At 39.4% G+C, this 27,729-nt stretch overlaps 1 protein-coding gene across 1 annotated transcript; it reads right to left on the reverse strand.

Moving 5' to 3' along the window:
- Positions 1-1,278: 1,278 nt before the first annotated feature.
- On the reverse strand, positions 1,279-13,231 carry si:dkey-3h3.3 (uncharacterized protein LOC100144568 homolog). The gene is made up of 4 exons (XM_020631128.3): positions 13,127-13,231; positions 5,767-6,987; positions 4,974-5,191; positions 1,279-3,822 (listed from the first exon to the last, which is right to left on the reverse strand). Exons 1-4 carry the CDS (start codon positions 13,130-13,132, stop codon positions 3,753-3,755), a joined length of 1,515 nt encoding a protein of 504 aa, XP_020486784.2. The 5' UTR covers positions 13,133-13,231; the 3' UTR covers positions 1,279-3,752.
- Positions 13,232-27,729: the final 14,498 nt, after the last annotated feature.

Here is a 27,729-nt window from a genome sequence, read left to right on the forward strand (position 1 = left end):
ACACATTGGTCCTAAGCACAAAACACTGCAGTACAGATGTAAGCAACAAAGTGAAGACAGCTCATCATAATAAAGGACTCCAACAGATGCAAAGGTGTCAACAACCTTGATAAGGTAGGTGAAATTACGCATCAGTTACGCACACATTAGTCATTCTTACTCTTATCTTCTTGTCTAAAATATATGTAGGTCTTTTTTCAAACGTCCATTTTCATATAAAATAAATAATATTTGAGAAAGAATACTTGGATCATTTATTCATATTTTATTGTTTTATGTTTCTTTTCTTTTGTTAGGTTGTTGGCACCTACTCCTGCAGGAGGAGAACCAATACACTATGTACTGTGACATGACGAGTGTAATAAAGTTCATGTCATTAACATGTGACAGGTCCTTAAAGGTACAAACACCTTTGTACCTAAAGATAAAAAAATCTGTCTCAGTTAATTCCACATAAACAACACGGGAAGATTGTTCCAGAAACATTTCTCCTGACAAAGCTTTTAAAGTTATTGGAAATGAACTGAAATAAATACAAATATGAAAAATGTATTGAATTGTATTTTACTAGGATAAGCCCCTTGAGGTGTTTCACCTCGTTTTCAAGGGGGTCCCAAACCGACATTTACAAAGACAACACACTAAAGACAAAACAAACAACAAAAAACAAAAAACAACAGCAACAAAAACAAAACAAGGGACAACACAAAGAACAAATACAACACTAAACTACAACCATTACAACAACTACATCTCTAGACTTGCGCATGTATACTAAGAGTGTCACTAAGAAGCAGAGTGAGGTTGTTTGTTTAGCAACGGGAAATAAAACTCAATACTTCTTTTTCTTCTACAAATGTTTTTAACCTCCTTTCTTAGGTGTTTTTAGACCAAACAGTCCTGGGGACTTTTTGAAGAGTAACTATCCACTAGAGAGTTCTCTGAGAACTATACACCATGGGGACTTGTTTCTGTCTACTCTGAAGCAGGCGCTGAAGAGGTTCCTCTTAACGGGGTTCTGGGAACTAAAATAGTTCATTGTTCCTGTGGTGAAGAATGAATAAAAAAGGAAGAGGGTTCCAGTCTGAAAACGCCTATTTTTATACCTCAGGAATCAGATTTTAAATTTTCTTCAGTTAGAATTTTTTCGGGGGGATAATCCCGAGAAACTGGTTTGAGATCCAAACCTCGAAAAGTTTTCTTTGAAGTGACGTCCTACTTAAGTTCATAGGCACAGTGGAATATACACCAACAATGAAAGAAGGCACACACACCATGGAGAGATTCATTGAAATATATTTTAAAATGAACAACAAATATAAAGACAAAAAAACTGTGCTCGTCAGTAAGAATGGTTTTCATACAAGTGACAGAAATTCAGTGCGAGGGGACCCTCGCCTCTAAGTGAACAAGTAACCGACTTTAGGAAAGATAGAAACATACACAGATTCAGCCCTCCTTGGTCATTAGCGCAACAGCGGAACATTGGTCTTTACAACCATAATAAACTAGATTTAGAGCTACAACCTGATATTCATCACTATGAGCCTTCCTTTGTGCTGGATAACATACACTAGCTGCTATAAACAGCTGGCTGAGACTTGCGTGGGAAGGGACTATCTGCATAGTGCATACATCACACATCTTGAGAAAACTTATTACATCTTCAACAAGTTCAAAGTAAAAAAAGGTAATGACATGAATTCCCCATGAAGATGTAATAAACACATTTCTCAAACTTAGACGTACAACATTTCAACAAGACACTGGTATGTGTGTGGAGTTTTTTCAACCGTACACTGTATAAGAGACAAGTATATTTTTTTACCACTGAATAACCCTCTAAATTATGGGAAAACATATTTTCCCAAACTAACTGTTGATGAGTAATTTTGTTGACGCCTCACTTATACAGTATGATATCATTTAACATTATTGTTTTTTCAGTATTGTACTTGCTCCCTCCATTAAAGGCCGGCTGAGCATACAGTAGCCAATGTAAGCTGCCCAGATATTGATGAATATAAGGTTGGAAAGAGGTGTTTTTAAAAGCATTGGGCCTCATTCAGCAACTGTTAGAAGAAGAAGATATTTGTTTTTTACAGTCCCCATTCAATTAAAAATACATTTTCCCATTTATATCCAACATTCCTATATTAAATGTAATATATATTTCAATTATCTTATATTTTTACCATGCCCCCAGGAAGTGTGCCAACTATTTATATGGTGGCCTAACCTGGTAGTACAACGTCACATAATGCTATTGGGCCCAAAAAGACTTTTTCCCATAAGCTTAAATTGGAGAAGAGAAGTCTATAAATCACAGAATACATTTTTTGAGGTACATGGACTTCCCAATACAAACACTCAAATGGGCCAAGTAACATGGAAGAGCCAGACTTTTTTTTGCTTCATACTTCACTTAACAGCTTTCATAGGAGTGAATGTTTCCACTTCTGTAATACAACCATCATTTTTACATATAAATAACTTTTTTTTTCTCTTCCTGTGAATCATTTAAAATGTCTGACGATTTATCCTTGACTCAGGGGTGTTTATTTATTTTTTGGACCAATAAAAAACCTTTGTCGAAGCCAATGATCCAATCAAATTCATCCAAACTTTATGTCGTTCTATCATGTGATTGGTCCTATCCTGTTTCCACAGGAAACATGTCACGACACGGCAGTTGGATCTCAATCACTTGAGAGAACTCTTAAGCACGTTTGAGTGATTATATTCCAGGAAAAAATATCATTGTGTTTTTCTTCACTTGGCGCTTTATATGATAAAAACATGTATTAAAGGTCACATATTATCCTCCTATTCAGTATAAATATGTCTCAGAGCTCCCCAAACATGTCTCTGAAGTTTCTTGTTATAAATCCACATGTTTATGAACCCCTCTATTTCAGCCCTTATCAGAACAGGCTGTTTCTGTGTCTGTACCTTTAAATGTAAATGAGCTGTATCTGACCACGCCCCTCTGGAAGGACTTGGGTGGCTCAGGCTTTCTCGCTCCATGTCCTATTGTTAACAGTGAGAAGGCAGACTTAGAGGGCAGGACAAACACCTAGCTGCGGGAGTGTCACACACCTGGGGGAGGGGTTACTGCCCTTTGTGATGTCACAATGGTAAAATATCCAAATGGCCTGTTTGAGCACACATTTTCTTAAAAGTGTAGCAGGCAAAAGACAGAGAGGATGGACTTTTCTCATAATTGGGGGGTTTGAAGACAAGCTAGGGACACATTTATGTAAGAAAAACATGGTTAAAGGGATACTTCACCCATTTGAATTAATCTTTGTATCATTAGAAACCTGGTAGTATTTTTGAATGGTCGTGCATCCCGCCCTCATTGTCCCCTGAGACGGGAAATCTTTGTATTTCTTGTCTGCAAAAGGAGCCTCCGATCAGCGGCTGTTGTGGTTAGCACGGGTGAAACTACATCGCTAGTTCCTCATATTTTCGACCACTGAAGCTACAGACCAATCACAGATCAGTGGGTGGGGCCTCACTCCCAGAATCAAAACTTAACATCCGCCATATTGCTTGTTAGCTATCCTAACAGGCTCTATGGAGAACCGACAATTGACCCAATGTCAATACAGATTCATGTTTCAACGGGTGAAGTATCCTTTTAAGTGTCTTTTTCATAATATAATATAATAATATAATATAATATGTGACCTCTAATACATGAGTATATCTGAGCTCCTTATTCATGTGTTCACAAACCTCACAGTCACTCATTCAATCCCTTTGACGCTCAGTTCATCTCGGACTCTGCTGAGATAATCTGGATCTGGATATCCATAACTGCAAACACAAAGACACAAACTCAGTTTGACTCATGATCAGTGTGACGGTCACTATGAAAAACATACAGTTATAATTTTAGTGTGCGTTAATGATAAACTGTCGACAAAAATCCTATTCAAATCAGATGTTGTTGCATGAATACGCTTCTCCTGTCATTAAACGCCATGATGTGAAAAGAAAACGTTCTGCAGGTGTGATCAGGCTGTGGGAGAGCTTTGATTACATAATCCTGTTTTGATCAAATATTAAATTACCTGAGCTCTATTGCTCCCCCTCCCCTCTCCCCCTCTGGTCCATGTTCACATTAGTAACATCGTTCCACATTAGTAACATCGTTCCGTACCAGATACAGATACAGCAGGTAGGAATATGCACATATTTGGTTTTCACATCTGCCAAGAAGCAAAAAGAAAAAGAAGCAACCATGGCAACCACTCAAGGACTGAGTCCGTCCTGCTAACTGTGGATGTCAAAGTTATTTCTGAGACGCCAACAACGACCCTCTTACAACTTCCACATCTACCGAGCAGCTTAGAGGATGAAACAGGCTCGTGCTGCGCAGATACAACTGTTTTCGAAGCGTCAGAAGCCGTTCAGAATTACGTCAGAATTACCCGACCTTACCCGGGTGCACGTGTCTTGTGCCAAAGACCACCTCTTCAAGCGGACTCGAGCACGGTACCTGAGTACGGTATGTTTGTGTTCACACTGATCAAATGAACCGGAATTTGGGGTCAAGCATACTCTGATCTGGGCCCGAGTCCCTAGTGTGAAACCACACACTTATCACAATAAGCAGAAATACCTGTCAACACTATATTTCCGTAAAAGATGTAACAGCTTTACACTCTGCTCATAAAAATTAGAATATATATATTTTTTAAACTTAAAAATGTCTAGAGTTCAAATAACCATTTTACTAATGAGAATTTGAATACCAATTATAATGGCTGATTGACTTTCACAAGCTTGAGTCTAGAGATATGAAGCATCTGAAGATACTTCAAGAAATGATAGAACAATAAGCAAAACACTGACGTAGCGTACTGGAGAGAACTGAGGGTTAAATACAGAATGGATAAATGTTTCAGCCTCGAGGAAATATAACGTGACACAGAACGCACAAACAACGTCTGATGTTTCCTTACTTCGTCGGTCCTCCGCATGTGGACGTTTTGTGGTGAATGTCGTTCCACGTGACCACGTTGTTCCTGCCGCTGGTCGTGGATCGACCGACGGTGAAGATGAGCCTCTGACTGAAGGCTCGTTGCAGGAGCTTAAGAATGTGTCTGCCCTCAGTGCTGTCTGGCAGGTACGCTGTGCGGTATACGCCTTCATACGGTTGCCCAGGGTTCGGATGCTCCTTCTGAACACACGATGAAAAAAAGAGAGAAAACGATCTGAAAAAGAAGGGTAATTATCTCGGACAAATATAATGTATGGACTTAATTTATTTTTCCATTTCAGAGCTCATATTTACCATTACACTTTTACAAGTTTTTGCAAAATACTCAACCAGCATTTCTATTTATATAAAAAGAAAAGAAGTTGTTTTTTTTGCTGCTAATTAAAGTGCTTTAAAGACATAAATTAGAATTGGCCAACTAAATTGACATCTTTGCATCTGTACATTTTTTTTTATTATTATTGGTGGCTGGTGAGTTTGAGGAAAGGGATGTAATGTCTGTTTCTGAATAAAAAGGTCCCAGGTTTCAAAAGAAACCACATAGTTCCTCTTTAAGTGTCTCACAGGGACACTTTTGATGGTACATATTTTACTCTGCTGCGATGAAAACTGGGACATCCACCTGGAAGCTAATGAGTGGACTTTGAGATCAAACTATTTTGAAAAATACTTTTTAATTGAGATTTAAAAAAATATATATGATGAACTATATGATGAACAAATAGAAACAAAGAGTTTTGTGATTTTGGTCGTACGTTTTGGATGCCACTGGGGATGTAATAGTTGATGATGACTGTCCCGTAGCTCTCGTACCCAGGCAGGGATGAAGGGGCCGTGGTTACCTTCATGGTTCCTCCATCAGGTTGAGTTCCTGTCAAAACGCCGTACAATGCTCCACATGTGGGACATATGGGTTTATAGGTGAAGGCTTTTTTCAGACAGTCTCTGCAGAATGAGTGTTTGCACTTTAGAGACACTTTTTCTGAACTTTTTATGGACTCCATACAGATCGGACAGGGTTCTTGTTCTTCAAGGTTTTTGCTGAGTTCAGGTGAAGGACCTAACTCTCTCCTGCTTGTTGTCTCTGATGGATGTTTGGTCCCTGATGGACGTTTGGTCTCTGATGGACGTTTGGTCTCTGATGGATGTTTGGTCTCTGATGGACTTCTGGTCTCTGATGGACGTTTGGTCTCTGATGGACTTCTGGTCTCTGATGGACGTTTGGTCTCGGATGGACTTTTGGTCTCTGATGGACTTCTGGTCTCTGATGGACTTCTGGTCTCTGATGGACGTTTGGTCTCTGATGGATGTTTGGTCTCTGATGACCATTTGTTCTCTGGACTCTGGCTCGAGCTGGCTGTCTTTTTTGAAAGATACTCCTTGAGATGGGCGATATGCACAAAATGCCCAGTCACAGTCACTTTCTGTGTGCTGTGTTCTGTTTTTTCTGTAAACAGGAGCTGTGGGAATCCTGCCTGCAGGTGTCTTGCATAACGTTGACTCACTGAGGTGGTTTGCAGGTCAGAGGCTGTCCTCTGGTAGAGGCTGATGAATCTCTGTCTGATAAAGTCGATGCGAACCGGAGGGGTGGAGACATTGCGGGGTTTGAACGTGACCCACACTGAGCTGCTGGATGCATGAGGCCGTTTTTCCATGATGAAACTGTCCCCCGTGATTTTCTTCAGCTGTTCTGCACACCTTTGGCCCATGTAGTCCATGACAGCCCGGGACACTTCCACCGACCTGAGCTGAGCTGAAGGACGCTCCTCCTGATCAGTCGGCCTATGTGATCCAGGACTGAATTGATCCCTCACTGCAGACAGTCCCGCTGAAAGGTTCAACATCTGATCAAATGTTCCTGTCACTTTGTAGTAGTAACCTTTCCTCTCAGGTGAGTAAGGCTGAAGAGCCTTCTTTAATCTGAGAGGATCTTCAAAAGCTGCTTCTTCGATGAGGAGCGAAACGTCTGTGATGAACTGAAGCGAGAAAGTTGGAGTTAGATATCACCAACAAACATCAAGCTTATGAGACTCTTACTGCAGCTATATTCAGACACATGGACAAAACTTTGAACATTAGAAAGGGCTGAAACAAGGACTCAAGAAATCCAGTGTTTCAGATTAAACAGGAATAAGGTCACAGTTAAAAAAATCCTCTGAAAACAGAATTATTTTTCTTTTACGTTTTCAAAAAGTTCTGCGCTCAGAAGAGAACATTTTCATAACAACTGTCATGCACAAATATCCACAGAAATTACTAAAAACACCGTAGTATACATACCAGGCAAGTAGTTAGTGTGACTTTGTAACATATGTCATATGCTTCCTCTAGTGGGGCAGGAGGCCGTCCCCAACAGGAACCTACTAGACAAGGGACAACCTACTAGACACGCTCCCAGGAAGCTATATGGTAAGTGACTGAAATGGTATTAAGATTTCCAGACAGTAAAAATCTAATCCTGCTCTTTTTGTAAAGTGTCTTGAGAAAATGTTTGTTATCAATTGGGGCTAGACAAATTAAATATATAATTCTTTGCTCTGTGATTTCGGTTTCCCCTTGCAAACACTATGACGTCTAGTGCTTTTGTATTGGAGGCAGACAAACTGATTTGTGGTGCTTTGTATTTAGGAGCTGTTAAAGCGAATCATAACACTCACGGGCTCGACAATAGCCGGCTCACGGGGAGCTGAAAAAAGGCGTTCTCCGGTGTTGTTAACACAAGTCAAAGCACAAAATTTCAATCACAGATGTGGTTATTACAAATGTACCGTCAAATAATGCTCTCTGTGCTGCACAGAGGCGCTTGGCAGAACATCTTGATTGGTAGTAGCACTATTTGATAGAATTTCGAGGTGTGAACCTGGAATCTGACGACTCTGCATCACCATCATCTTAAAGTTAGCATCAACACCTCTTCTCATCCGTTTGTTCATTTGCCCCACTTTTGAGCCGCTTTGTTCCGGACGGTCACTGTGTCTCTCCATCAGTCAGGCGAACTGTCACTGTTGTGAGTTTTGATTGACAGCTCCTCCAGTCATGAGGGGCACATTCAGGTTATGGGGATTTGGCGCCACCTGCTGTTGTGGATGTATATTGCTGTTTAAATGTCTCAACCCTGAATATTTATATTAGGGGTATGTCTGTTCGGGGATATTGGGGTCAATATGGTACAAGAGATAAATGGCTCAGGCACGGTTAGTCCTGAAGCAGTGTGTGTGCAGGCCAGCGGGGTTTAAGCACGGTACAGGACAATTTTGTTAGTGTGAGTGCGCCCTGAGTCGACATTTTAACTGTGTATTATTGTATAGTAGAGATACTGGCAGCATTTAAAGGGTAACTAAACCCCAAAACAGCTATAAACCTCTGTATTTGAGTATTAAGTAGTGTTATGGATCAATGCAAGTCCAAATCTCGACATTTGAGTACAAAGTATTGAAATTGGAAATATTGTGTTAGAAATGTGCATAGTGACTGCCCTCTACCGGTTGAAAAATTCTAACTGCTGTGGAGTACATGCCTACGTCACCAAACCTATAAAAGCCTCGTCACTTGACGCGGCAAACTGTCGGGAGTCAAGTGGATTGCGAGAGCTGCGAGGTCAATAACTTTAGTAGTTTAGTAGTTGGATTGTGCTGTTAGTATAGATTAATTTAGTGTAGATTTTAGAGATGTGAGTTTATAGTATTTACAAAGTTAGTTGGAGGTTGTAGGCAGTAGACTGGTTGTTAGCTCTTTTCAATATTAGTTAGCTAGTGGCTTAGCTTTAATCGTAGGTTAGCTTTAGCTCATAGTTTAGCACAGTGACTTTTAGTAAACTTAGTTAATTGTTTGATTTAGCATTTAGTTTTTAGAGTATTTATTAAATAGTGGTCAGGATGGGTCGGCAGTTTCTGCCCTGGCTGCAGTAGGGTTGCACAGCGGACCTGGAAATTAGGCACCAGTGGCTGCTTGCTTTGGGGCTACCAGATCGTGATCTCCCGCCTACAGCTTGGTCGTGCAACCGTCACTTCTCCAAAGATTCCAACATCATGGAAATGGAACTGGGTTTTTCTAAATTGGCCAAGCTAAATCCTGATGCAGTGCTATACGTTGCTCTCCCGGTGCCAACAACAGGAGGACAGTCACAGCAGCTGCAAGTCCTTTGAATATTGAGGTGAGTGAATAAATAGTATGTTGGTAATAGGCATTTTATTAACATCACATGTCTGCTTGGCTAATGTTATGGGGAAATAAACTGCTCAAGGTAAATGACGTTGGCGAAGATAACGGTTAGGCTTCAGAAAAAAGAGCGCGCCTATAGACATATTGGCGGTTATGGTTAGCCGTGAACTTTATATTTGTTGTCTATTGAAGTGTAAAAAAGGTTGAAGTGGGTATGAGCTGCTGTTAATACTCTAAGTGTTAATAATCCTGTCAATAAGCACAAGTATTATCCAAACAATAGCTGGGATAAAGTAGAATGGTGATACAGCATATGTTCTGTTTCAGCCTAAACAGCCCAGAGGGATCGGGTGACAGACAGAACCAGTTTGCACCAAACAAGCTGCTTGACCGGTTAGCACTGGCTCCCGTACCGTATTCAATTCAAAATCCTTCTCCTCACACAGAAGAGGAGACCATAACCACCAGGCCCCCTCCTACCTCACAGCTCTCCTTCACCCTCACACTCGTGCACGCAGCCTCCGTTCTTCAAAAGCAAACCTCCTTTCTCCCCCACAGAACCACGCACCGAACTTGGGGGGACAGAGCCTTCTCCATAGCTGTCCTGTTCATCTGGAACTCACTCCCTACACACATTCAACACTGCACTGACCTTTCCAAATTCAAATCACTGATCAAAAATCACCTCTTCAAACAAGCTTTTAATGTATGATTGTGATGTGTGTTCTGTTTTCTGTAGCTGTACCTTTGTGTTGTTGTCGTTACGATTTGTGTGTAACAGTGGGGTAGGCACGGGTAGGCCATGCTATGCTTATGCCTACCCAAAATGACCCAGGCCTACCCATCAAGAAATCATCTCATACTTGCCAAAAAACCCAAAAAAACAAAAATTAAATAAATGTAATTTTAAAAAAAAACAGCTGCTGTATGTGTGTCTTTTCGATGTCTGATATGTTTACATAAAATCAATAAACAATTTTTATCACAAAAAAAAAAATGGCTGTGAAAAAAGCGCCAAAATTGAACGTCAAATGTCTCCGACAGTTAACGTAAAGTCGAATAGAATATAGCTTCTGGCCAAGATGGCAAAGCAGTCCTCGGTTTTTTCACATTTAAAAAAGGTACGAGGATTTTACCAGTAGCAGACAGAACACTGCCGATTACAGTGGAGGTTAACACTACAGTACATTGTTCAATTTGGCGCCAAGCTAGCCCAGACGAGATGCCGGCTAAAAACTTAACTCCCACTGGGGCCCGCCAAAGTGCAGCTATGCCACCCACAGACTTGTCAGTGATAGACGAACCACCAACTCACCCTAACCTTCTGTATTTTCCTGTAACGAACATATCAGGTATGTCATGCTGCTTTCCAGTGCAGTGGTATCCAATTCAAATGGCTGGAGTATAGTCAAGCAAAGGATGCATTGTACTGTAAAGCCTGCCACTTCCCACAGCGCTTGTATTTGTCAAAAGACTTATTCGCACGGGACTAGTATTACCTGGGGACCTCTAGTAATTTGTAATAAATGTGGAGGTCGTCTGTGATCTTAATCCTGTGCAAATCTGCCATGTCCGTAATTTGTAAAGTCAAAATTCCACTGCAAATTACCTTCCATATTTCGCTAAACACAGAGGTTATGTGATAATATTAGTCCCGTGCGAATCAGCATCTCGGTGATTTGGGGTAGTTTTTTGTTTTTTCTTAAGCTTTTTTTGTGTTCTCCGCAAAAAAAAGCCTTTTCCCGGTCCAGAATTATGCAGGCTTCGTTGGCATTTATAAATAAAAGTTTTGACAGCATTTTGGGTTCACATTCAGGAGGCTCATCTAGCTACACAGCAGGTGTGTGCGAGAGGCACGTTACTGATGTCGGGGACGGGAGTAGAATCAGCGCAGAGAAACTAGTCAGCATCTGATACCACGGTCAGAACGCCGAAGCAGGAAAGGTTAACACTTGACATCATATCCGGTGGATAATGTCAGTAAATTCAAGATAAAACACAGACTTCGCTTATCCCGTGCGAATGCACCGCACGAAACACAGACGTGGTGGGGTAATTTCTAAATCACGAGGTCCCCAGGTAATACTAGTCCCGTGCGAATAGGGCTTATGTTCCAAATGCTGGTGCTTTGCTGACAAATTTGTCCAGGCATTCATCTGTGAGGCTTTTTGAGGAGACATTTTTTTACATTCTTGTATCTTGTTGGAGTGTCAGTTTTGCTCGTGCTCCTCTGTGGCTCCCTGTTTTTGATCCCTGTGATTTTTGTTGACCTTTTGAAGTTAAGTTTCGTTGCCTTTGGCCTTCTTGTTTTATTAAATATTTTTGGTTTCTGCACTTGGGTCCACCTCCCTTGTTTTCTAACCATCCGTAACAGAATGAACTGACACAGAAGGGAAGAAACACAGAGACTAAACAGACACAGGGGTAATCAAACACATCACAGTGAGACTAATGACACAGGTGAAGACAATCAGGGCAATCAACACTGGAGGGAAACACACAGAGGAAGGACTGGACACAACACTGAGGACAACTACAAAATAAAATACATGAAACACTGAAGACACACAGAACTCAAGAATGAAACAAAACACACTAGAACATAAAGAAACACTAGGATATGAAGTTACAAAAATAACACATGAAACACTAACCTAGAAAACACACAAGGGAAACAACACCATCAGACAAGAATGAGAACTAAAAACAACAAGAAAACCTAAACTCTGAAAATAAGAAATCAAATCATGACAAGAACGACTTCAGTCAGTTGTTGAGACAGTCACTCTGCTGAAAAGTGTTATAACAACACCAATGACAACATCTGAGTCAGATGAACTTTTCCACCCTGGAGGGAATAAAAACTTTCACCCGCAACACAATGGGACAGCCACGACTCAACGCTTTGGCCATCCTCTCCGTAGAAAGAAAGCTGATTCAGCAGTTACAGGACTTCATCCCTGATGTCATCGACATGTTCGCCCAGAGAAAGAACCTCCGTGCCGCTTTTTCTCTTCAAGTCAGCCAGTGTGTATGTAGGCCTATGTAAGATTTGACAAGCCACTCATAGTATTTTGTTAAACCATGAATGACCCCTTGACATGTACAATAAAGAAATCACATCAGTAGCGAGAGTACTTTAGTTTTCCTGGTACATATCATGAAGGGGTTGTGTCCCACCAATCTTTCACACACATCCAAAACACAGCAGAACAGACATACAACAATGCGGAGGAGAAACTCAACAATTACACGTCATATGGACAACCTGCTGTCAAAATGAATGACAGTGGTTCTAGCCCACAAACCCATCCCAGGTTTCACTGCTGTCCCCCAAGATGAAGGCCTACTTCTCTCGTCTGGGTCTGGCAGTCACAGCAACATTACAGCCTTCTCAGATCTTCATCATACAGGAGAATTTAAACATTACATGATTCCTGAAATGTTAACGAATGCCTCCTTGTTAAGTTTTCATGAAAGACATTGGCCTATATTTGATTGGTTCTTCTAAACAAAGGGGCTTTCTGGGGCACTTAACGCCACACACTTGCTGTAACTAGGACAACCACTGACACTTCCGGTTAACAATTGGCTTGTTGTTGAGATGTGCTATAGAAATAAACTTGCCTTGCCTAAAAGTCGCCAGTTTTAGCCGTCACCCCTTCAACCGTAACATAGCAACCAAAGTGTACACATCAGCTTAACTTTCTACCCTCTGACAATCAAACATGTTTCTGTAGGATGGTTTAGTTTGCCTATTCGGATCAATTTGTCTCTGTGAGATGTGAGATGAACTCAGCAGCGTCGGTCAGAAGAAAACTAAGATAATCGATAATAATGAACCGATTTAACCGATCATCTTGCTGCACCCGTTAAAAAACACACCCTGCTCTCTCACTCTCCGTTAATTCGTCTGTTTCCGCTCTTAATAAAGTGTTAACATTTGAACCTTACCGCCATATTTTCAGAGTTTTTCTCCGTCTGCAGCCGCCCGCCGTGTCCCTGTCCCGTCCACAGAGTGTTTTTAGTTTCACTTTTAGCCCAGGTTGTGTTCACTGGTCACCATCTGTCCTCTATCGCCCTCTGCTGGTGACAGATGGAATAGGCTGCTATCAATATAAAAACCTCTGTTTAAAATCATTTTTTTCATCTATTTGTTTTTAAATATCTGTGATTTATTAATTGAATAAAACTAAATGTATTCATTTGTTTTTTTTAGGCTAGACAGTTACGTTTTTTTTCACCCCAAATTTTAACTTCTTTTTATCTTTCCCACCTGACTCTGTTGGCTACATTACCACATTTCACATCTGTATCTCTCAATATTGTTGTTGCTGATATTTTCATTCATTTTCCCCCACTATTTGGTGTGGTTGGTGAGATGGACATAGCCTATTGTGACACTGAAGAGTATTTTTATTGATTGTTTTACATTTGTTCTGTTGAAAATCTTTTTTTAAAATGCTTTCTTTGAGAAAAGAAACACATTACGCCTATATCAGCAGAGTATTTTATGTGTCTGTGAGCTTTATTTCTATGCACAAAATTATTCTCTTATAACTCAGAGAGATTAGTATTCTGTTTTTTTTTGTCCTCTATCTCTGTCCTGTCCATTTCTCTCTTCACTATGACTAATTTCACGGAGATGATCTGACAGCTCATGTGTAGGTCTCTGGTTTATCTTTGTCTTCAAGGGAGAAAATAAATGTTTGTTCACGGCAGTATGAACCAACCCTGAATTAATTTAGGATCACAATAACAGAATATGAGATTGAATCTTGTTTAGATATTGATTTGTACCTCAAGGGTTAAAATGAGGTGAAAAAATAAATGACTGAAGAAGAATCCCTGTTAAGTACAAAATGGTCAACTCACCTGTGACTTATTCTTCTTTATATTAACTGACACTACCTTCGCTAAATTCTATTTTATATATTGTAATAGCTTCTTATACTGTATTATTTAAGTTGTTGCTAGTTCTGCTTTATTTCCTTATTAATTGTTTAGCACCAATACACCAAGTCAAATTCCTTGTATGTGTAAATGTACTTGGCAATGAAACCTGATTCTGATTCTTCACAGAGGTTTGGTTGTTAAAGGGATTGGACACTAACTTTATTGATAATGAAAAAAAAAAAAAACATCAGACAGACAGACAGGAAAAATAAAAAACTAAATGGCATTTCAGTCCTAAAAGTTTTGATTTGAAGTTCATAAAGAGAGTGACGATTTGTGGTCTTGTTTTCATATCTTTAGTAATATCTGTTTCCAAACAAAGACCGTTAACGTTTCATATAATGTTTGGTTGGTTCCATAAAAGTGGGTATAAAATATATTTTGTTCTATGAATCAGACATAAAGAAAAAAAAATACACAAGGAAGTAAGCTGTTTCTTGTGGAGTGAAAAAAGCCTGTGACATTCCCTGTAAAGATGAGCTGCATCAGGTCAAAGGCATTGGGAGTAGTTCAACATCATTTGAACAAATAGAGCCACCACAAAGTAGAATGTAATCGTCCTTCCTTTTTAACATTCTTTTGGTTAAATCCCTCTGTTAGCAGGCTAAATGAGTCCAGTGTTCCTCCTCCCAGTACATTCCCCAGCTCCTCCTGGAGGGTCCTGAAGTGTCCCAAGGCCAGGTGAGGTACGTAATCTTTGCATCTTCTGGATATCATGCATATACAAGATGGTGGTGCAATCAGACACATAACTCTTCATGTTTTCACATTATGTAAGGATGCAGTGTGTTGATTTTACTTCTGTGTTCAATACCATCATTCCTTAGTAGTTTAAAAATAGTTTAAAAAATAGTTTAAAAAAGGAGCAACCTGGCAGGTACCCAGCATATTTGGATACCAGACTTTCTGAATAACAGTCTGCAAAGTGCCAGGATGGGAGACCACACCTCGTCCACTCTGGTCCTGAACACAAGAGCACCCAGGGGTGCCTAGCCCCTATCTCTGCTCCCCCGATCACTTCAACACCATCGTCAAGTTTGCTGATGACATCACCATAGTAGGACTGACAACAAATAACAACAAGACAGTCTACAAAGAGGATGTACAACATCTGGTGCCGTGGTGTTCATAACAACCTAGACTTAAACACAACAAAAACAGGATATGACAGTGGACTTCAGGAAATCAAGGCACACTGAACACTCTGACCTCTGGATATGTAGATAGGACAGGACTGGTGCTATACATGGTTGTAAATTGAGGCTGTTCGAGGTCAAATTTGACCTGTATCAAAAGGGTGGAAATGCACTGCAGAGCCTCAAATCTAAGCAAATTTGTCTTATTTGTTGTCAAAAAAATATCTGATTAAACTTATTTAAAGCCACATTCATCTGTCAAGTCCAGATAAAATCTTATTTCAAGATATAAAGAGCTAAAAGGTAGACATGCATTGACAGTTATAAGTAAAAAAAATAAAATTAAAAAAATGACAACAAAAAGGTTCTTGTTGAGAAGAATTGAGAAGAATGAACAATCTGTCGGGTTTATGTACCATGTCTGTGTGTGTTTTTTATGGGACAGTAGTGACAGAGTTCAAGGGGTACTCATCATAACGGTTGTAATTTTATACATACTTATAGGCCTATATTTTAAAACCCAACCGTTCCAGACTGTTCTTGCCATTTTCACTTTTAATAAAATATATTTATATCATTATGGCTGTTGTGTTTTCATGTCTCAGGACAGACAGCACATGATATTGTGTGAAAGAAGATGTTCTTCTCCAAAAATGAGTGGCGCAAAACCTACAAAACGTTCTTTCCCTGCTCTATGAAACATTTAGTAATGATTTATCATTAATTAATGTCAGATAGGCTATTTATGTATTCTTGTGTAGATGTGTAGTTCAAAATTTGATGTAAACCTTTCTATGAGGGAAATCCTGGCTCGGGTCAAATTTGACCTGGACCAAAAGAAGTTATCTAATATAAACATTAGGGAGATTGGGGTATCTTGTCGCACTTTTTGCTTTCACCTAAAATTCTTGGTCTAAGTATATCACAGTCACTCAATTTCTATATCCAATTAAATATTAATTTATTGTGCGCAAATGTGTAATGTATATATATATATATATATATAGAGAGAGAGAGAGAGAGAGAGAGAGAGATTTTCACTTGTCACTTAAAGGGCCCATATTATGCTTTTTCTGGTTTTATATGCTCTTTAGTGTGTTTTCCATGTGTCCTGTGCATGTTTAGGCACATCTATGTGCAAAAATTCAAAGTCCGCGGAAACACGGCTTCTCTTACCTCCTCCTGTTAGCTGTAGCATTAGCTGCATGTAACACTCGGTTCTAGCCCCCCTCGATAAAGATTTGTCAGTGCAGTGTCAGTGTCAGTGTGGGCTCAGCAGAGCGTAGCTGACGGACTCAGAGCGTAGAGGGAGCAAGGAGGAGCAGTACATGAAAACAGACACTTTTTTCGGACTTAAGCTATTGTGAACGTACAAAAGTAGGAACATAGATTAAATATACGAACCCCAAAAAGGGCAGAATATGGACTCTTTAAATATTGAATAATTGTACATGATAAAGTACAGTGTGCATTAGTGACGAGTTGCCCCATCACACTATGCGGGGTAAATTGTCACATTATATTTTTCATCAAATAAGAACATATATCACTGTTAGGTGGGGGTTGTTTCTGTTTGTATAAATCCAATGAAGAAATCGTGAAACAGACTGGAGATTATAACACCATTTAATCGGCCGAGGTCAGACAACTTCATCAAACAAGCACGCTTCCAAATCACTTAACTGACAAAGTGCTGAACAAGTAACAGTGTTCACAGTGCTGCTTATATTCTGTCAAAAAGGTGCAACCCACAAATTCCTTTCTATTTGGGTGCATTACCATAAACAATGAAGATGACATGACACTGATTTGTATACGTATCAGATGTAGACTCTCTGTCTAGCAAACAGTTGCTGACAACATATAGTTGGCTCCTCTCCATATATAGATCTGCTACTACTTAGGTGCTTCGCTCATATACGGTTACAGCTTCAGACACCTAAAGGTAGGAGTGTTAACACGTGGTAGGCAGACTTGAATAATACATTTCACGAAGTTACCAAGATTAATGAATTTCATGAAAATTCGTACTAACAATCACACTTATAATTGCATTTCAAAGTCTGATTTATTGAAACAGCTGTTTTCAATACCAGGGCTTCACAGTGCATAAAAAATAGGAACAACAGATGTAAGCCAGTAAATGAAGAATGAATTGAACAAATAGTACAGAACAAAAACTACATTGAGAAAAACAGATTGATAAGTCGATGCAGAACAAAACACCTAACAAACTACAAATAGCCTAAACACAAACAAATTCATCTTGAACTATGTCTCTGTTTTTTAACTATTCTTTAAATTCTGATTCAACACCAATTGCAATATGAACCAAACTGACTAACTAAATACATATTTTCAGTGACGTAACAGTGTCTAGTCCGAGTCATCGGCAGAGTCACAGTTCTGTCACAAATAATTTGTGAACCCAGAAGTACAAGCCTCATGTGCTCATTTGTTTCAACGGATACACTTCATCCATCTCTCTTTTGAGATGGCTGTTTGAGAATGGCTCAACAAAGACCAGACAGAAGATCTCTTCATCATCTGATGATTCATCTGCAAGTTTCCTTTTTTTCGCTACACATTTCGACTTTACAGATGCTGGAAAGTGTATCAGTGAGAATTGCTCTTCTCCTATGATGAGATATTTTTCTAGGGGCAGCTTTGGGATAGGGCTGGATATCTTCTAGGCTTGGGAGAATTCCGTTGGGGCCTGATGAGGCTAGGTTTGAGCTGGGGTTTGGTGATGCTGCGTTTCAGCTGGGGCCTGGCGAGGCTGCACTGGAGCTTGGGCCTGGAGAGGCTGGGTTTTAGCTGGGGCTTCACAAGGCTGGGTTTGGGCTGGGGCCTGGCGCGGCTGGGGCTAGGATAGGGCGATCTGTGACATAGGATGGCAGAAAGTCATTTTCTGGAAATACATCCCTGTTTTATGGATGCACTGCCACTACCCTGAAGCCTGCCTGGATATTCCGGGGTGTTGCAGCCAGAGGATAGGCAATCGCTACAATCCCAGGAATGTCGTAAAAGGACATCGTTTTCCCAGGGTTGCTCCTCATCCAGGCAGCACATGCTGTATTTATATGCCTCTTAAGTGGCCCATAGACAGTCCTTTCTAAGTGTTGAAGCCGATGGGAGTAGTGTGGTGGAAAGGATAGTTGACCCGGGGGAATATAAAATATGGAGGGATACTGTTCCCTATGGCAGAGACCACACAGGCAAGTGTGACAGGGTCCCCCTTTCAGCTGATGTAAGTGACCCAACTTGTTTGAAGCCACGTCTAACAACTACTCTGTCCGGTCTGTGAACTGTAGTCACCCCAGTTTCATCAATGTTCCAAATGTCTGCTGGTCCAAACCCAAACCTCTGTAGCACTAATTCTACATTGTCAAATAAGGCCTTGACATTGACACGGTTGAAACTGTGAAACTGCTTGCCCTGGCAAGACTAGTGGACTCTGGCTTTCTAAGTGACAGCATTGTATGCCTCTTCAAAAAGGTTGTGAACCACTCAGCAGTGGCTTGTTCTTTTCTGCCCGGATTGGTGGCACTTTTAATTGGCACGCCACAGCGAACTGATAGGCCAGTTTCCTGGTGACAGACCGAAGTAGATTTCAGCTGACTTAATGATGTAATGAACCAGTTGGATCTCCAAGTCAGCTGGGAAAATCTGCCTAGGCTGAACAGTAGCGTGAGGATCCTGTAATTAATGCTGAAGTCTTTGGCAGTACTCCTTAAAGACTTATTTTCCTGCTTCACTGCTCTTAACATTATGTCAGCTGGTGTACTGCCATTGTCCGTCTTTCGTTTATAATCTTGAACCATTTTAGCAGGGTTCCCTTCTGTCCTTCTTTATATTCTTCCTTCTGCTTGCATATACATACAAAAAAATTATTTAATCAATATATATGTTTTAAATGAAATGCTTATTAAGCACCCTCGTGTTTATTTTTTTTTTTTACCATTTTGTGGCCACATAACAATTGAATTACTACTAATAATACTTTGTGAAGCAGTATATCAACACACACATTGTTTACATGATACATTGCAAAAATGAACTTTAACAGCTAGAAAAGTTGGCTTCTGCACTTCTGCAGTTGGAAAATGTTGTAATATATGAGGGATCTATACGAAAGCACTGAGACAACTTGCCCCAGAGTGACATTTGTGCTATTGCTAGCTATGACGCAAGCTAGCTTTAGCTTTACCTTCCTCAAAACTACCTGAGAAAATGGACTAACCTAAGAGCAAACAAGAGTGAGGTCTCCAGCCCACTAAAACAACATCAACACAGCAATCTAAACGTGCACAGGGAAATAAATAGATAGGCCTACATGTGTTGGGGAAAGAGAGAACAGTAACAGTAAGCTGGCCAGATAGTGTGTACGTGTACCTTATCCCTACCTGCACCTCTAAATCCCCCTCGTCCTCCCCAGGTGGGCAGAAGGCAGAGGGAGGAGGGAGAACCAGGTAGAGAAACAACAGGGTGACATGTGACAATGCCTTATATTCAGTCATTTATTTTCTCTTTCTTCTGTATCTGATGCTTTATTCGTTTCTGTTCACTACTCTCAACCTATAGAGTCTGCCTCCTTCATTCATGTGTGTAACTTGGAAACAAAAGTGTGGGTATGCCATGAACCCAGCCTTTAATAATGCAATAACAATTTAAATTCTAAAAAATAGTTTCCGAGCAGCACTTTAAGGCAGCCTCCCTGCTTGTGTTGCAGTGTCACAGTTTGTCCACTAGAGGGCCTCAGAGCTCCACAGACTGATGTGTCAGTCTTTGGCTTAAAAACATGGACTCTGCTGGAGCTGATGGAGGTTTTTAAGCAAACATTTTCTGTTCATTTCTCTGCAGGGTTTTCTTAATGTGACCCTGACAGGAAACATTTCTGTCTTTAAATCTTCATCACTGATTCAATGTGAGGCTGATCGGACTCAGACAGAAACACTGTACAGACACAAAAGATAATATGACATTGTTCATCATATCCAGTATTTAAAACGAACAGTTCTGCTAATATGGTCGTCTTGTAATGCTCTCCAAACATTTTTAAAAATATGTGATCAATTGTTTTGATGTTATTCAATTATAAAAAAAGAAAAGGTGTTGATTGTTGAATTTCAGCTCAGACTTTAAAGAATTATTAATTACATTTTTTTAAACCAATAGTTTCAATGGGATGTAAATATTTATATACTTTTTTTATTAACAAATGTCTAGTTAGATTAATACAATTTGTTTTTACAGTATGGTGTAAATGTGTGGCCTGGATCTGGTCCTCCAGCCTCCGCCTTTTCCTCGCCCTCAGAGCTTAGAAATGAGAGAGAGAGAGAGAGAGAGAGAGAGAGAGAGAGAGAGAGAGAGCGAGAGCTGTCACACTGCCAACAACACACACATCAATGAGATTACACACACACGCACACACACGCACACACACACACAGACACTGTGATCAGGATAAAATCAGATTCTGATATGATCTCTGCAACAAAAAAAAGCGTCATAGATTGCATGCACACAGATCAAAAAGGAGAATAATTGTCAAAAATATAAACTGTTCATTGTTTCATGTGAAATATATTCTATATTGTTATTCTTGTCGAAATGACATCAGGGTGATTTGTAATTGCTTTTCATGCAAATTACAACAACGGTAGAAACATTTTCTGTTTCTCATTAAATCTTTATAGTTACAAATATTGTAAATTGGAAGAGCACAGCATGTATGAAGCATGGAAGAGGGCTTGGTCTTGTATTTAGATTTTCAAAATTTGCCCCTATACATACTCCTTGGTTTACACAGTGTTAAATATTAAGGGCTATCATCGAAGAAGGTCGTTCAGTATTCTTATATTAGCTATTTAACACTACGATGGATTGATACTATACCATCCACAATAGGGACTGGACGCGAGGAACGGGGTCCTTATTGGTGCTGAAATGCATCTTAAAATTTGTTAGATTTCTTTTTCTTTAAATCAGAACTGTCGTGTGAAGGTAACATTGGCTGAATAAATAAACAAGATTCTTAACTCCCTTTTAACTCTTAACATTAAAAACAACTTCCTTTTAAAAAATTTTTTAAAACAGTTCAAATGCCAAAAACGTGCCTACATTAAAATAACTTAGTGATATTACTTTATTTAAACTGCAATGAATATCTTTAGGGTGTAACACAAAGTTAATTATTCAAAGTCATCATGATACCAATACTAACCCAACCAACTACCAGACAAACTCTGACACACTCTCTCAATTGCACAAATACACAACGTTTGGACACGTGGGAGTAGCTGGAGAGGAGTGAGGGGAACTTTATTTAGTCTTCTCTCTCTGTATTTTTTAGTTGTATTGCTGCTGTGCTTCAAACATAAAATAAATTCAAAATACAATTTCAAAGTTTTTTTTGTACATTTGTCTTTATTTTTCGTTTAACATTTCATATACTCATTATTTTTCTGAGAAATCTACTGCAAATTGTTCAAATTTTATAATACCTGAAGAACCCCCTGCACTTCCCCAGATTACCTCTAGGGGCACCAATACTCCAGTATGGGAAACAGACTTAAAGGACCCACTACTTATATTAAACAAATCCTGTCAATCAGAACCAGTGGTTTCACATCACGTCTTCACATGTTTGTGTGTGTGTGTGTGTGTCTCATTAAGAACTCTGCATTAACACATTTTAAAGGTTTTATTCCATCTATATCCATTGAATGCGTAGAATAATAACAATTCTAAACTTGATGATTTATGTATCCTGCCAGGTTTCTGGCATATTCAGGGTAATAAGGAGAATGAGACACATCTCAGAGCAGCAGCCAGTCTTTGAGGGACCTTGAAAGAAACCTCGTCTGATAACACACATTAGCCTTTTGGTTTCTTTGTTTTTGGTTTTACCACAAAACACCCATCCAGCACATTTCCATACTCCCACACATTAACACAAAGGACTTTACAGATTCTTTAAATCTACAAGTTTTTAATTCCTTTATTCATTATTCTGTCTCCCATCTTTGTTGCAGTCTGAGAGCCGGGCGGTGACATGCATGTGCAGCTCAGAGATGCTGCTGTTTCATGAGGAAACATCTGAATTATTAACAATAACAAAACACATGTGTAACGTAGTATTCTTATTGCTCATACTATCATTAACAATAGTGTTGGTGGTTCTTTGTGTAAACAGACGCAGGGTGATGTGCAGTCATTATTGTGGAGTGTGTGTCGCTGCTCTCTCACTGTGAGCTGCTCATTAACTCAGATTCATTGAGCACTAATTGATGCTGTTTGAATGTTTGTTTCGCATTGTGCTGCTGCTGCTGCATGATTTCAGACTCTAAAACACAACACAGACTCCCGAATCAGACGCTGACATGTTTACAGCTGACTCCAGATCAGCTGTGTGACATGAAGCTCATCACCTCCTGAACACTGAGAGGTCTGAGTGAGATGAACATAGAGCGATCAGGTCCTCTGATTCATCTCTGTGCTGACCTGAAGGTTTACAACATTGACTGCAGGGTTACAGTAAGACTGCACCTAGATTTTAAAAGGCCTGTCTTTATTTTACATGTTTGTTCAAGGTTGTTTTTTTTAAACAAGAAGAAAAAGCTCTTTTGTGAAACATCAGAAATGCTCCATTTGCTCTCAGTGGCGGGTGGGCGTGGCCACCTCAGTGTTTGATTGACGGAGCACGGCAGGCTGAGCTCCAGCAGGGAACAAGAATCAAAGTAAACAGGGTTGTGATTTAGTTTACAAGCATCAATGTAGCAGAGGAGTTTTTTAAGACTTCTTTTTAGCTGTTGGCCAGAGTTTCAAAAGGGGCAATTTGATTTGCTGAATGGTAACAGGGTCTCCATCTGACGACAAAGAGTCAAGAAAGTTGACTAAGTTATTTTCACGAATGAGTCAAAGACTGACATGAAAAGAAAAATCCTAAAAAAGCAATTTCAGAAACATAAATGTAGGTTTTCTGTATCAGTCAAAAAAATAATTAAACTTTGTTTGTATTGTCTCAGAGAAATTGGTTTGCACATAGAAAACATAAACAACACTAATAGACACTCCACAAACATTTACCACATCAATACACAAACACCCAGCAAAGATTATCCAGTGTTGAGTGGAAAGTGTAGTGGCCAATAAGCAGCCAGGACTTGAAATTAACTGCTATTTTACTAACTAATAGCAGCAGGTATAAAGGAGACTTGATGTCTTTTTGTCTTCACTTCAGGAACTCTTTACCGTCGGCCTGAGGGTGTGAGATTAAACTCTGTAGAGAGAGTGATCTGGGCACCGCAGGAGAAGAAGTCTCCTTTCTGACCACCTGCCTGTGGTAGAGGTCCATAGACTGGACTTGACTGGAAATCCTGCTTTCCACTTTTACAAAACTACCAAGTCTGTTTTTGTTTTGTGTCCTGAACCGAAGATGAAGACAGTAAATACAAATTTCAAGATTGTTTACATCTTCACCGGTAAGCCTGTTCACCTTCACAATGCTGCTGAGTCTGTACCAAGCAGCAACCTCCAGTTTTGAAAAATGAAGCCAATGCTGAAGTGCAAAATCCTGCAGTCCGCTTGAGGCTGGCTGCAGGAGCCCCAAAAGTCATCACATTCAAAAATGCCAGGTTTACCATGTGCACTTTAGTTGTCTATTTTGTTTTTTTGTTGTTGTATTGTTTCAGTTGATAACTTTTTCTTTATCTTTTATTTTTTCATTTCAAGTATTATTTTGTTAGAATTTCCAAATTAATGTTTTTGTTTGTTCTTTACCTTTATATACAAGTACTTAAATGATTATTTGTCACCAATATTTCTGTATGTACTTGATAATTGAGAAAATTCAATAAAATGTTAATCATAAAAAAAAAAAAAACGCCCGGTTTCACAACAGAAATGAACATGTTTACAACCAAAGATATTGGTCTGATTAGTTATTACCGATTAAATGAAAGATACAAGTTATCCATACATAGGTGCGAGGCTCTCAGCCTGTCGTTAGGTTGACTGAAAGTTAGGGTGACACATCATTTCCAGCATGGCAACATGGATAGGACTCCCAAGCCTCCTGCAGTAACAGAGGGGGGCGTCACTCAGGATTCGTCCATTGATATTTACAGTCTATGGTGTTTACTGAACCTGTTCAACAGAAAAGAAAACCTTGTGCAAGTTAGTTTGAGGTATTTCATTTGTTGCGTATGTTGTCTTACAGCGACAAGTTAACCCTTAGTGGGTCAGCGATCACACTAAATGGACAAAGTTACAGGAAATATAATGTTTATCCTACTACCGGTACGTGATCGGTGTGATCTTTGTGCACCGTGAAACCACTTCAACATGTCAAAACACAAGTTGTATTAATAAAAAGGCTGAAAGATGTCATCCAGCCTGAGCGAAACTGGTTATATTTTACAGAAACACCTGACCCTATTTAATATGGAAAACATATTTGGTTTGGTAATCATTTCTCTATGAATGCTTTTTAATAGTTAACTATTATAAAAGATTCCAGTGATTTGGTCAAATCAGTACATACAATTTTATAACCAGTTAAATGAGAATCATCAACAGTAGAACTAGAGAAATACATATTTAACTCTATGATATAAGACACATATTACATTCTACTTTGCTTTTATCCTCCATAGAGTCCTGACACTAAACAGACTCCTCATCACTTACTGATCCCCCCCACACAGCCTGAGGAGAAGCCATCCGTCACGATCGGCGAGCGTCTGAGAGGACTTGAACGCATCGCTTAGAGGTGGTAAAATGACAGAGTGACAGATGCTGTGTTTAGACTGCAGCCTGTGAGCTCTGACACACACATGCAGAAGAAGATCCAGTTACTAATGGACCTCTGTCAGGTAACTGCTTTAGCAAAGACCAAGGAGATAGTTACCATGGAAACAGGCATAAATTAAACCCCTTAAACGAGGGGAGGGGGGATGTCCTTGTCCGTTACGCTCGGCTTGTTTCCCTCTAAAAGGTACAAAATTTATGTTTCTCACAGAGGAAGTAACTTTTCACCAACGTTTGACGTTTTGGTGTTTAAAGACGCCAAAAGTGACTAATGGAGAAAAAAAGGCGCAGCAGACCTTCGGGAAGGCCTCCCAAATCTTGCTGTCATTTTTCATCTGAGCAAACACTAAAAGCTCAAGAGCTCTTCAGAGACAACGGCAGATAAAAAATGGAAAAGCAGAAAAAAAATAGAAAGTAGGAAGTTTTGAGAAGAGTGTAAATAGCTCTTATTATCCGTCCATGCTCCCACCAAAAGACCAAACAGATTTTTTGTGTGTGTGTGTGAGAGAGAGAGAGAGAGAGAGAGAGAGAGAGAGAGATCATTGTTTACATGAGAGCTGTCAGACGGCAGGGTTCTTCAGTTCTCTGCTGGACGTCTCAGTGTGCTGTATACTGAGTCAACATTTGCTCATTAAACAACATTAGACTGATTCTTTTGTTCCTGTTGAGTTGCTTTGGACAAAAGCTTCTGCTGAATCAATATATTTTATATTATATTTCAGTAACTGTGTGTGTGTGCAGATAACAGAAAAACAGCAGGAGGGTGATTTGTCAAAGGCACTCATCAGATAAATCTGAAATGTTCGGGATATTCTTATAGACAGATTCCTTCGCATTTAAAATCTTTCAGATTGAGAAAAGATTTTATGTCATGCATATTTAAATATTTAAAACAATGTAATGTATTTAAAATATCTTTGTGATTCTAAATAAATATAATCTTGTTTTTCAAACTCACTGAATGGCATAATGTACATTCAGGTAGAAGAGACCTTCAATAACCAAGGACTGTCATAATCAGTCTCTACTCACCAAATGCAGCATGGTCTGGGAACAAAGTATACCCCTCTTTGGTCACTTTAAAGCACCAAGTTAGAGGCAATAGATGTGCAAAGGTTATTATATTTACAAAAAATCAGAATCTGCTGTATTGTCCAGGTCTGTTTATACAAAGAACTTGACTCTGCTTTTATTTAGTTCTCAGTGTTCATACCCTGAAATAAACTCACAAGCAATTTAAAACAACAAGATAACCATGAATCAGCACTGTGTGTCGAGGTCGGCTATGTGGCAGTCGGCATGCACCTGACATCGCTTCTGTTTTTCTCAAAGCCAGAACTGATTATTTTAAATGAAGAGACTATCCGAGTTTCACAGAATGATTTTTATTCTGAATATTTGTCTGGGACAGTGACTCAGTGAACAAGTCACTTGCAGGTGGTTTAGCTCTCTCTTTGGTCCCAGCCAAGCGTTTGTATTTTGTTAAGAAACGCTGCCCCAGTATTTATGAGGAGAGTTTCTCAAGTTAAAACCACTTAGATAACTGGCTTTTAACAAACAACCGCTTTGAATTGTAGGCCTCAGATCCTGTGACTTTCTACTTGAAGATTCATTTTGTTTATTGATATAATAGCTTTGACTACAGGTGTCCTCTCCACTCACTCATTGACTTGATAATACCTACAGAAGCTGTTGAGGCGTGTAAGCAGAAAGTGATCCTCGGAATTAATGACTACATTTATGTTGTTTTAGCTTTTTATATATTTTCTATTATGTGATCTGACGAGGAGAAACCACTTTCATCTGGATAAAGTTATTAAATATGTCTCATAATACAGCCAGAAAATGTATGTAAACTTGTTAAATAACAGTCTTGTTTTATTTAAAAAAGCTCAAATAGGCTATGTTGACTGGAGGCAACACGGTACCATGGAGCACCTAGGAGGGTTTGTGGGGGGGCTGAGATCTCAGGGGAGGCACAAAACTCTGTCTGTTTTGAGATTGTCAAAATCAGATTTGCACATAAATAAAATTATGTTAAAACATTTAATGGGAAATGTATACAATGGTATTTTTGTTAGAACAAGTGTGTAGGCATATTTGGTAGGATTTTATAAATGAACAGTATTCAAATTTATGTTAATTTCTGAAAGCAATGTATCACTTTATTTAATGTAAAGTAGGTTTTATGCGGGCTCAGCTTTTCTCAGTTAGAAAATGATAGAATAGAAAGTTTGTTTTTAAAGCACATTTCATTACAGGTAAGCCCAATGTGTTTTAACACACAGGAATAAACAAAACAACAAGAGGTATTTCAACAATCATGAATAAGATACAGAAGTTAAATAGAAAGCCCACAACCAATACACATCAGAGACATCACATAGCATTCAAACACCAAAAAGCATGACATAAAAATAAAATAACAAAGTTGCAAATAGGGCAGGCGCCAGGGAAAAAAAGTTGGGAACCATTGCCATAGAGGGGTAAAATGTACCAGAAAGCAGGAAATGACATCTACTCTGTGAAATGACCGTCATTCAATTGTACCATCCACTATTTTTAATGCTTCTGACGCAGATTAAGCAAAATATGCACAACACTGTTTTATCCTGTGTCTCAAACAGAGATAAAAAACCCCCCTCAGATTTT

The sequence above is a fragment of the Labrus bergylta genome, chromosome 2 (genome assembly GCF_963930695.1).
Source record: "Labrus bergylta chromosome 2, fLabBer1.1, whole genome shotgun sequence".
Taxonomy (NCBI): Eukaryota; Metazoa; Chordata; class Actinopteri; order Labriformes; family Labridae; genus Labrus; species Labrus bergylta.

Bases quoted from the DNA above. Each gene is read 5' to 3' on its own strand.
- si:dkey-3h3.3 (XM_020631128.3), bottom strand. The intron at 5,192-5,766 runs GTACGACCAAAA...TCGTGTGTTCAG, and splicing joins TCCCCAGTGGCATCCAAAAC to AAGGAGCATCCGAACCCTGG. The intron at 3,823-4,973 runs GTAAGGAAACAT...TTGTGTTTGCAG, and splicing joins ACATGCGGAGGACCGACGAA to TTATGGATATCCAGATCCAG.